The sequence below is a fragment of the Arvicanthis niloticus genome, chromosome 5, assembly GCF_011762505.2.
Source record: "Arvicanthis niloticus isolate mArvNil1 chromosome 5, mArvNil1.pat.X, whole genome shotgun sequence".
NCBI lineage: Eukaryota > Metazoa > Chordata > Mammalia > Rodentia > Muridae > Arvicanthis > Arvicanthis niloticus.
In genome coordinates, this window is record NC_047662.1 from 64785919 (window position 1) to 64798686 (window position 12768).

Consider the following 12768-nt stretch of genomic DNA (forward strand, 5'->3'; position numbering starts at 1 on the left):
ATATTCCAAATTTTGTTAACTTCTTTTCTTCTCATTTTCTCCACTCCTATAAAAATATTTTTAATCTATGTCCATAGAAGCATAAGTGTTTATACATTTATTTTACTAACATTGATTTTTTTTACCCCATTTTGGCAAGCCAATGATTTTGAATTATGAATTTAAATTAAGGATTCACACAAGGTTTAAGTTCATGAGCCCTCGTTTTAAAATATAATTCTTTATGGTAAAATTCAGATTTAACTTGCTCAGCTCAATATCTTAAAGATTAGACTACCTTCTGTAATGTCTGCTCTGATATTGCTTTCTCATTCTTCTCTGGAGTACTCTTCTTGACCCCAGCATCTTCATGGTGTCTAAAGAGTTGTTCTGGAAGCAAATAAATAATATATTATGGTACATCATATATTGCTGAAACACTGCACTGTAGGTTTAAGGGGAAAGGTTTGCTGGTTTTTCAATTATGAATAATCTAGTCTATTTTTCTTGTCAAGGGTTGGGCCAGAACTAAATGGTAACCTTTCTCAAGAGTATGTTTTGTCACATAACTACATGTCTTTGTGGTGTCCCTTTTTTCCTGCAGTGTTAAGACTTTCAAAGGTACAATAGATCTGCAGGTTAACAATGCTAGACTTTCATCCCTGTGCTCATTCTTTGTAGACTATTCCGCCTTTACCTTGAAAGCAGAATCCACTGCCTTTTTATCTACAGCCACTACTAGTTTTGTTCTGCTGATCCTGTTCCCTGCTAGGAGGATCAGAGTGATCGCTGAACAAAGCAAACAGTAACAGAATTAGAGACTGAAGCCCTAACAGCACAGGAACCTTTCCTTCCAGGGCAAGGCCCTGGACTGGTGGGTTAAGCCATAAAAACCTCAATTCTAGAGGGACTGTGGCTTCCTAGGAAGCAAGCCCACATTCAAGGGTGAAATTGCTTGACAAATCACTCCTGCAGCAGCTGATAACTAACTGTCACAGCCTTCTCAGAACAGCAAAGCCTGCAAGTAATTTACAAAGTTAAGGGAAACACTGTCATACATTTTTCATTAATATTAAAATTCACTCAAATTTATAACTTCTTTGCAGATAAGTTACAGTGATGAAGTTACCATTCTTTACTGAGCTACTGAATTATTTTAAAGTATAATGTTCTTAAAGAACAAAACAAGGAACAGAGAAGAATTCTGAATGCTAAGCGGGTATATATCTGTTAGTTTACTTTTGCTTTAAAGTAAGCCAGACTGCTGTAGGTCAATGTGAAACTTTGATTTACCAACAAAGAAAGAGAAAACAATATTATTCTCTGTAGAGTAGAAATCCTCCTGGTAAAAACAGTGACTAACAAGTTTGTTAGAGTGAATTAGGCATTTCTTTTGTCTTTGAAACATGACATACTCAATTAAAACTTCTGTGCTCAGGAAATAAATAGAACGCTATCCTAAGGATAATAAAAGCAAGAATAGGTAGAATTTGCCTCTTGGGGAATACGTACCTTTACCTTGATAATAATCTATCCACTCCCAGCTTCCCTTTCTAGTCCCCTAACACCGTGGTGCTGAATTCATTTACAGCACTCTTCAGCAATATAGAAAGAATATGCAAATATAATTCATCTGTTCAAGTCATTTAAATATCTCCTATAGTTCTGAGATATTTATCCTTAAAAATAACATAATAGTTCTAATATTCACATAGCATACAGTACTAACAACATCTGTATATTGTTAACAAAATAAACACTGAAGAATGATTTTTAAGAGAATTTCTTTGCTGTATGTGCAAGGCATGCTGGGCAGAATGGCTGAGTATGCTCACCTGTGGATGTTGTCCAGGAAGATTTTTCTTTCCTTTATAGCTTTTATACACACACGGAAGCAGTTAGACTCAAATGTACAGTGAAGCAGAAACCACACCCTAAGACACTTCAGTTCAAGCCCATCAGGGTGTGGGAACTGAGGCAAGGGGACCTCACTAAGCCAATGAGATTTCTTATTCTACAAGAGATTTATTTTATCATATGGCTTATGTGTAATTTTTAGTAGTATTAAAATTCACCCAGATTTATGTACTTTCTTGCTCAGGAATTTCTTCTCTTTTTCTGTTTTTAACTACATTTTTGTTCATTAATATCTTGTTAAAACTTGTTTTGTTTTATTGCTTGCTTCTTTTTCTTTTAATCTTCTTGGTTTGGCAAGGAGATAAAGGTGTCTCTCTCTCTCTCTCTCTCTCTCTCTCTCTCTCTCTCTCTCTCTCTCTCTCTGAGTCTAAGTGCACTGAAATAAACAGGAAATAGAACTTTAAGAAAAAAAATAAATACCACACAATCTATGGAAACTGCAGAAGAGCCCCAAGGTCCAAACTTCAGTATCCTCAGCATAAAGGAGAAGGGAGGGGGAACAGAAAATTGTCGAATTGTTTTAGGGTAGATAATGACTTTTAGGGAGTCTGAGTGTGTCTGAAGGACAGACAATGCCCAGGGACACAAGTGATGCACAGCAACTGAGGTCACAGGGAAGGCTGTCTTTCCATGTCCTCAAGTCATCAGAACAGATGTCTTTAAAGAGAACTGTCAAATACCTTTAAGCTTGCTTTTCTATGAGTTAATCCTTCATTAAAGAGGATTTAGAAAGGGAAACCAAGTCAGAAAAGATAATTCACACAGCACCCTGAGCCTGGCGGTAATGTGTGAAGGAAGAGCAAAACTATCTAGGTTCAAACTGCCAGCATAGCTGCGGTACAGAGTACGCAGCCCTGAGGCTGGGGAAGGAAGAAGACTGGGAGTTCTAGGTCTGCCTACGCTACACAGAAAGATTGTCTCGTGACAAAGTGTCATTAGTTGGGCTGTTGTTTCCAAGCCCTAGTTCATTGAACAATTAATCTAAACTATTCTGCTTCTTACTCTTTTTATTAATGATTTACTGTTAATTATTCTTGTTATTCTTTTATACCCCAATTTAATTATAGTAGTACATTATCTAAAAATTCTTATCCTTTTTTCTAACTTTTTTCATTTTAATCATTAAAACAAAAACATTTGTAAAAGAGCTTAGTCATTTTTGATAAATTATGAATATTAAGTTTAGCACTTTTAATTTAATTTCAACTAACTTTATTTGAAATACTTAATAGCAAAATACAATAACTGGTAAACATCCTAAAATGTGTGTTTATTATTATTTTATAAAACTAGTTTGCTGTTAATTGGTATTAAATATAAAATTATTTAGCATTGAACAGGCTAAATTTTTATATTAAATGAGAAAATGCAAAAGTGTTACAGTCCAAACTGCATTAAGACAAATGAACAAATAACTTTATCTTTGAATTGTATGTGTTAATTTTTATAGTATGCTAAGTATATCAATGGCTAATATCATTAAAACTTACGTTATTTTTTCTATTCTTAATACTTATATTGATAAGAAGTAATACTTTGTTTGATTTTTTCTTGATCTGTGAATCAATTTTAAAACAAAAATTTTACAAACAATATAATTTAGCAGAAAATAACCAACTGCATTTTATATATCTATTTTAGTAATGGAACATATATTTTTCTGCCATTTCAAATCCTTACATATTAATTTACCATAATTTTTAGCATGCATTGCATTTCTTTATTTTACTTTCTTTGTGCCTGACTGAATCCACCTTCAGTTCAGCCAAGTTATACATTTTTCTTTTTCTTTTCTTCTTCTTCTTCTTTTTTTTTTGGCTGGTTTTCTTATTTGAAGTATCACAAATACTTTTTTCAAGTTGGGTTATGTAGGAGGAGCTAGGGTGGGAGAAGTAAGGAGAAGAAGAGGAAAAGGAAGAGGAAGAGCAAGGGAGCGAAGAGATGTAGGAGGATGGAGAGCCATGCAGGTATGGTGAGCAGTCGTGGGTAGCAACTTTTATTTAGGTTAGCTAATTGGGAAACAGCTCTCTTTGTATGAAGGTTTTGTTATTGAGCATTACCAAACATAATGATTAATATTTAAGCATTAGAGTCTCATTTTCTTACTGGGCCCGCATGGATGGCGGGATGGCCTGGGCACTGCCCAGCCTTGAGGAGACAGCGTGGAAGATTGACAGAGCCATCTCCCATGCTGGCATCTAGTGGGTGGCAAGGCTGGTGTTTCTGGCTGGCCGTTTCTAGCTGCAGCACGCACGTGGCCTCTGGCCACAAAACCTGGTGGCTGAGCTAGGCAGAGCCACCGCAGCTTAGATAGTCAGCTTGACTAGAGACCTTTTCAAATCTTTACTTCAACAGGGTTATTTATTAAATGGCTTTCCCATTATTTGCTATTTTAATATATTCTTTAATTCTACCACATTATTCCTTGTTTTTTTCTTTTTATTTAATATAAAGTAGATTGTTTTCCCATACAATATACAATACAATATAGTTTCCCTCCACTCACTACTCCTCCCCTCCCCCACCTTCCCTCCAACTCAGAGTCACTCCACTTCATTGCTGCTTCAGAAAAGAGCAGGCCTTCAAAAGACAACAGACAATCGGGACAAAACAAGACACAGTAAGACATGGCAAAGCACAACTTGTAGGAGTGTCCAATTGTTCTGATTTTTTTTAAATGTTTACCTCTAAGTAGATATTGCATATTTATCACAGTTCCTCATAAGTTCCTTTCTCTCTTATTATTGCTTCCTGCTTCTGTTAGTGCCCTTTGACCTTATGTTTACATACATGTCACACACATATATTCATAGATAAGACTATATGCATATATTCGTATGTAAGGCTATATATGTGTGTGTGTGTGTGTGTGTGTGTATATATATATATATATATATATATATATATATGAGCCACAAATGAATAAAAACATATGATGTGTGTCTAAGACTGACCTAATTTACATCTAATGTCTAGTTTCTTCCACATTCCTGCAAACAACATAACTTCATTCTTAAGGCTGAAAAAAACATCTGTTGTATGCAAATACCACATTTGTCCACCCACATCCTCTGATGTCGGGCACTTAGGTTTCTTCCCTAACTTATCTACTATGCACAGTGCTGCAATAAGCACTGATGTGTAATAAACTATCCCTCCAGGATGTTCACAATGAATTGTGAGGGCTCAAGTTTTCCTTTCCTTTCTTCAGTTGAGTCTTTCTCATCGCTCAAATTCATCTACTCATGTTTTTGTTTTCAGAACGATACAATTATTTTGAACAATAAATCAATAAGCTCTTCAGGATCCCAATAGTTAAAGAGGAAGTGGGAATATATTTCAGTAGGAAGGAAACAGAAAATATCCTGACAAAGAAGACAAAATGAAAACAAGGAACCATGTTTCCAAAGCTAGAGGAGTTAGTACATATTTTGATGGAAAATAAAAGTGTAAACTAAAAAGGTTAAAATATTGGCTTTGGAAAATCACTAACAATATATTTAAGGCTGAGTCAATAATGATGACTGAGAAAAAGCCAGAGGAGGAGTTCATCAGAAACAGTCACTAGGTGTGGTGACAACAGCTGGGTGGCAGAAGTTAGAAGGAAGCTTGCTTCTTCCACTGAGATACTGAAGTTTCACAGTAAATACTTCACTTTCAATATAGGAACAATCTTAAATCAGTAACATGGGTGCATTCCACATCATGAGACAGTTTGGCCACAGTGGTTTGCACATATGAAATGAACAAAGCTTTCTCCTAAGTTTAAGATGGAGGCTCCATAAAATTAGAACTAAGTACTTTCAAAGTCTTATAATAGGCACACACACACACACAAAAGCGAATCAACAATGTTAAACACAATTATAATATCATGAACAAGTGTAACTATGTCACTGAACAATAACATTAATTCTCTTTTACTCTTATCAAATTTTTGTTTACATTAAATTAAATTAAATGGGGAGAGGCAAGTGTGTTTGTGAAGGCTCACGGTCCATATATGAGGCTCAGGGGAAGGTACTGAGGACTGCAGGCTTCCCCCACCTCCGCCTTTACTTGGGGTCTGGGTTGGACTTAGCTTACTAGGCCTGTGCATCACCAGCAATGGCAGCTGGGCCATCTCACATGTGCTGTTCAAAAGTTTAAGAAACTGTTGGCCTGTTCAAAGTGGGATATTTAGGAATTCATTATATTTGATTTTTTTTCATGAGACATAAAACTTGTGTGATAAATCATCAAAATGGTATGAAAAGTGAGAAATTAAGTAACATTCTTAAATTGAAACAAAAATTAGATAAGGCTAAAGATTTATTTTAATTAAAAACTTACCTTCTCTTTTCTCTGCCATGCACCTGTTCAATTCCTGTATTGTTGTTTTATCAATAGACATATGCATTTTAAGCTCATCCAATTCATCTTGAAGATTCATCCTATGAAAATTTGAACAAATAACAATTACATAAAATGTGTAAGTTAATGAACAGCACAATTTTTAAAAAGTAGCAAATACAACTGAAAAGTAGGAAATGGTAAGTTAAAAACAAAATATAGTAGTTTCATATATTCATTAATTTTCATCCACAATAAAAATTGATTTCTATGAAGGCAGTTTTTTAGTACAAACTATCAACTGCATTATAACAAATATCCCAAATACATAAAATATAAACTTTAATTTTAAAATTTTTGTTATTTTTAATATATTTACATATTTCAATTTCAAATATATTTATGTTTTATGTATATATTTATTTAAATATTTGTATATTTATATATAAATGTATATTTATTATTATATTACTATTAAATTATATGATATATTAAATTTATATAACTATATAAATAAATAAGTATACTTCTATTTCAAATTTATAAATTTATATATTTCAATATATAGCCTGAACTTTGAATTCACAATTTTGTCTTGTCTTTCTATGCTGGAATTATTAACACATAACATCATGACCAGCTAAAGAACTATTTGTGTGTGGGAAGGGTGTTATAAGTGGGTACAGGGCAACACAGGGCAACACTAGAACAGAGACCACAAGAGGGAGAAATTTGCTGGGGGAGATGAGGGAGGGAGGAAGGGAGACGGAAGGAGTACAGGCAGTAGTACACATGTGACATGACCATGGACAGGAAGCTACAGGCAGAGAAGGAGTAGAAGGGTCCAGCTGGTGAGGGAGAGTGGCAGAAGGGGAAGGGACGCAGCTCTACAAAGAGGATTCACTCATTTACATTTGAAAATGTCATAATGAAGTCTAGTACATGACACTCTAGTTAATTTTATTAAGCATCATCTTCCAGGATCTAGGAAGATAGCTTAGTCAGTAATGTGTTTGCTATACAATCAAAAGGATCCAACTTCTATTTCTCACAGTGTAAAGAGTATAAAGAGGGTGGTGTGTGTTTGTAACACTTGTGCTGGGAAGGCAGACACAGGAGGATGCCCAGAACTCACTGGCCAGCCACTCCAACCCCTGAAAAATCCTGTTTCTGCAGTATAAGTCAGCATGATGCAAGGGGAAAAACAAAACAAGAACAAAAAACAAACAAACAAAAAACCCCCCAAAACAAAACAAAACAAAAAACTCAAAAAAGCATGGTGGAACATTAGCCTCGGGGAGTATGAGAATCTGTCCTGTAAATCAAACCCAGGACTGACTGATGCCTCCCAAGGGATCATCAAGAGAAAGTCACTTAAGGAGGCCACCATTAAAGTATTAAAGATGATGATCCCAACATACAAATAAACGAAACAAGGAAATGCGGGATCTGAAAGAGACTAGAGAGTTACAGAGGAGATGAGAAACTTGTCTCTATAGTCCCAGAAACAAATTGGGTCAAGAGAAAGTAAAATAACAGAGCTTGAAGACAGACCTTTTGAATTGTTAGTGTCAGAAAGAAACCACTGACAGTAAGGGAAGTTAAAACAGCTTGAAGAGAAAAAATGTGAAAGCTTTTAAATACACTTGAAAATTATATGTCCTGATCTCTGACATACTGGAAGGAAAAGAACTACAGGCTGGGATCATAGAAAACCTGTTCAATACGATAACAGCAAAAAACTTTCCAGATCCTGAGGAAGACACAGACATCCCAGTATAAAAAACATTTAGAACTTCAAATAAATATTGGTGTGTTTTATAAAGCAAAGGAAATGTTTTATTTGGGGACACGGAAAGGGGAGTTGAGAAGGAAGTAGAGGCAGAGAAAGAGAGGAGGCAGAGAAGGAGAAGAGAGAGAAAAAGAAGAGGAAGCAGGCCAGGAACAAAAGAAGACAGAAGGTAGAGGGAGAAGGGGAGAGAGGTAGAAGGGGTTCAGTGAGAGAAAAGAGTCAGAGAGTCAGAGAGGCCAAACAGTCCCTTTTATAGCAAGTTAGACCTATCTGGCTGTTGGTAGGTAACTGCTGGTTGGAGCTTAGAAGGAATACCAACACGAGACCATAGAAGTCGGCCACCATGACATAGTATTACAATCTGCAAAAGAGTAGCACATAAAGACATGAGACCATGGCATTTTTCTTTGAAGGGTCTCTAAGTACCCGAAGGGCATTGTGTCATGTATTTTGAGTCCTGAAAGAAAATAATTTCATCCAAGACTATTGTACCCAGCAGGTTTTGCTTCAAGTAAGGAACTTCCAGGATAAGAAGACAGCAAGGGAGCTCATGGTCATTAGACCAGCATTACAAAAGATGCTCAAGGGAATCATTCAGAAGAAAAAAATTCAGTAAATGCCATCATTAAAAACATGAATAAATCCCACTAGAAAAAGATATGATAATGAGAAATAAGAAATACTTCTAATAAAGAAAATCATCAAATTTATAAGGTAAACAAGCAAACATATTCAAAGCTACTTGAAAACCAGAATAAAATAAAAAATTTATACGCCAAATAAAAGAACAGCACATACTTTTATAAAAATGAAATACTACTGAACATTAAAAGGAGATTTAGGCCCCAATGTAAGAGTAGGTAACTTTTAATAGCAAGAATAAGAGAAGACTTAAAGTAGCCAAGGATACCTATACCTAAGCCAGATATACTGGCTTCAGAATATTGGAACATAACAGCTCTGTGGTGGTTTAAAAGAGAATGGCGTCGTCAGTTAATACATTTGAGTACTTGTCCCCAGTTGGTAGAAATGTTTGGGAAGCATTAGGAAATAGGCTGTTGATGAAGGAGGTGTGTCACTGGGGGTGGGATTAAGGTTTCAAAGACTTCCTAGTATGCTCTCTGCCTCTGTCTGTGGTTTGAAATGTGAGCTCTCAGTGGTTCCTACTGCCATGCCTTTGCTCAGCCCTCATGGACTCTAATGCTCTGGAATGGTAAGCCTGATTAAGTGCTTTCCTTTGTTAAAATAAACACACACAAACACAGATGTAGGTACATACATGTTCACTGACTCTTACAGAGATGTGTACCTAGACATGCATGAACAGAACACACTCCTGTTCATACTTATACCCACAGATCATGTATCGAGTTGTTCAACTACATTTTAACACACCTATAATCACTATATTGTATTCAAAAAACATCTAAACAAAAATGTATAATGGTATTTTCATTGCTTCATCTGACAAAGCTGTACAACACATTGCATATATCATAAGAATATTCTATCTACAAGTGTGAATATCAAATTCAATAATTCAATCAGTAGAAAGTCTAACATTGTTTTGTTGTAACTAACATAGGTTTTATTTTGAATATATGACAATGTACATTTACACCAAATTGTTATGCTAGACAGGACACAAGCTTGGGGGTCAGAGGGGATGAAGCCTTCCTTCATAGTCAGCTTTGGACTCCATCATCCACTTCCCCAGGACACACATGAAAAGCAAAGTATCACAATTTTTCTTTCACAAGATTAAAAATACCTCAGGAAAAGGGAGGTGGAGGTATCAGATTTTTCTCAAAGCCCAGTAATGGCAAACTAGTACCCCTGCTCAAAAGAACAGACATATTTTAATACTAATATTAACATGCCATCTTGGGAACAAATGAGAAACATTCCAGATAAACAGTGATGTGTTTGTGTGTCAAGTTGACAAGAGGTCAGTTGTCCTGGCTACTTCTATGTCAGCTTGACCCAAGCTACAGTCTTTTGGGCAGGGGAATGCCAGTTAAGCAAATGCAGCCACAAAACTGCCCTGTGGGCCAGCAGATGGGACAAGCTCTTGATTACAGATTGTTGTGGAAGAGCCTAGCTTGCTGTGGGCAATGGCACCTGTGGACCTAGGTGAAGTATGGCAGGCTAAACAAGTCATGAGAAGCAAGCCAGAACAGCACTTTTCAAGGACCTCACTTCATTCCTACCTTGAGTTCCTGCCTTGAAATTTCATTTGATGATCTCTGTGTTGTGATAACAAAATTAACCCCTTCCTCCTCAAGCTGCTTTTGGTCATGGTGTTTTATCGCACAATAGAAACCCCAAGAGACTGAAAAACCTTCATTTCTTCAGGAAGCTTTTTGTAGAACTTCATTCATGTGGATGTTCATTTTGCTATTATATCAAAGTAAATGATTTCCAAGACTCTTCTAAATTCCCAAATTTATACTAAGAACTCATACAAGGGAATCCTGAGGGCAGTACACACTGAGTGTAACTCCTGAGCCATCTTTCTAAGTGATGAAAAATTCGTAAGTTAAAAAAAAGTCTCTATTTTTCCCCAGGATAATTATTTAAATAATTAAATTTACAGTTTGATGTCCATATGTGTATCTTTTGTTTAAATAAACATACACAAACATATATAAGGGTTTTAAATTTTTAGGTCCCATGAATACAACGGCATCCTCTCAGGAAGATTACAAACAGGGGGACTATACAAAGACACAAGTCTAGTTACGCACACAGTGATTTAGTTCAGATGAAGATTCTTATTTTCTTAGCTGATAACACAACATACTGAAGCAGTATGGCTTGATAGAGAAAAATCAAATACACTTCTTCTCAGCTCTGGATGCAGAGTAATCTGAAAGACACTTGTAGAAAAACTTGTCCTGGTGACATAAAACATTCCATTCAAAGAACAGGAAGATAAACATTAGTTAACCATCACCAAAGACTTCATGCTATGTGCAGTGAGCCTTAAAAAATATAAATAATCCGAAGCATTTTCTATGACCTAGGCACAGAGAATGGGAAACCATCATCAGAGGGATGTCTGAAAAATCCTGAAGTATTTTAAATGAAAGAATCTACATCAGATAAAGATAATCTGCTTGGCTGAACTTCAGACTGCCTCCTGAATTTTCTTGTAGACTTGCCGTGCATTTAATAAGCCTGGTATTAGATTTATACCCTGCTGGTGCAGCTTGGCAGAAGCCTTTCTTCCCCATGCTTCCTCACCCTCCACGACTCACTCCCTCAGCACCTGGGCTGTCTTTAGCAAACATTCCATTAGGTCTGTTTAGCTACTCCCTCTTCCTGTGATGTTTTTCTCTTAGTAATTCTCCATCCAGTGATCCAACTCTGCTCTTCAGTTGTTAATTCGCATCTTCCCGGCCTGCATATGTGGCTGAAACCAATCTTTCTTCCCCACTGTAGAACCTTAGTCATATCCATAGAGATTGTATTGAATCAATTCTTACCTATTACATTTCAACAAATATCACAGAATGTTTTTTTTTCAAACTTACTTATTTCAGAGAAAAATATAAGAGGAGCTAGAAAATGTTTTGAACTTATCAAAAATTAAAGTACAGTATTTCAGAATTTGTGAGGTACAGATGAAACAATTCTTAGATGAATAGTGAGAGCATTACTGCACTTTCAACAACAAAGAAAGCTCTGCAAGGCTGCAGGCTTCCCACAAAAGACACTGAAGAAAATGTTCAAAATCAAACTGAGAACAATTCACATGCATATTTGCAATCAAATGTTCTCTTTCACAAAACATATGTATTTTCTTCTTTTAAAAAAAGAATTTATTATCCCTTTTAAATTCTCCTCATAGTAATTATCTGTATGTTATGGATACTAGTCCTTTCCTGGATATTCCCCCACAGACACCTTCTGTCACTCCAAAGTATTGGGTTTTGAAAAATTCACTTTATGGTATCTTCCAGTGAGCAGTTCTTCCTGATTTTCATACAGTCCACCTTAAAAACTTTTAGTTCATATTAATTATTCCATATAGAAACCTGAACCTACCACAAGGTCACAAAGACATTTTCCTATATGCTTCTCTAAACATTTCATTGCTTACTCCTGTAAATTTATACTTGCATTAAATCAAGAGTTGACTTTGGAGTATAAAATGAGTTATCTAACTCATAAAAATCGAAAGGAAGGAAGAAAGGAAGGAAGAGAAAATTATTATGTGATTCAACAAGTCTATTCTATTTTATTATTCTATTCAATTCTATCTTGTTCCATTCCGTTCCGTTCCATTCCATGCCATTCCATTCTAGTTTAGGGAAATATATATCCCCATCCAAAAGACCAGAAAACCAAATATCCAATTGCCCACCAATGGGTGAATGTATAAACAAAATAAAAAATTTATATATCACATTGTAGATTAGTCTTCAAAATATTATGCTAAAAAGGCTGATACAAATGTTAAATATAGTATTTGTTTGTATGAACAAACAAATCTTGTTTGTATGAAGCACTGAGAATAGGCAAACCCACAGAGAAGAAAGAGGCTGTGTTTGGTAGGAGTGGGGAGAAGCAACAGAGAAAAACAACGGCAATTAATGTGTCTGAGGTCCCCTTTGGAGATCATAAAAACACTTTGGAATTAAAGAGCACAGTTTTAGGCTTCGTGAATGTATTAAATAGTGCCAAGTCATGTGCTGTGAAATAGCTCTTGTGGAACAAGCTTGAGGACCTCATCTGGCTCCTGT

General features: G+C 35.7%; 1 protein-coding gene across 4 annotated transcripts in view; it reads right to left on the minus strand.

Moving 5' to 3' along the window:
• Window positions 1-12768, minus strand: part of Cntln (centlein) — a 240402-nt gene that overhangs the window by 87029 nt on the left and 140605 nt on the right. For all 4 annotated transcript variants that reach the window (XM_034503722.2, XM_076934700.1, XM_076934702.1 and 1 more), the window contains exons 13-14: window positions 6229-6329; window positions 278-369 (exon numbers count right to left, since the gene is read on the minus strand). In XM_034503722.2, the coding sequence (XP_034359613.1) occupies window positions 278-369; window positions 6229-6329 (193 nt within the window). The remainder of the gene's footprint in view (window positions 1-277; window positions 370-6228; window positions 6330-12768) is intronic.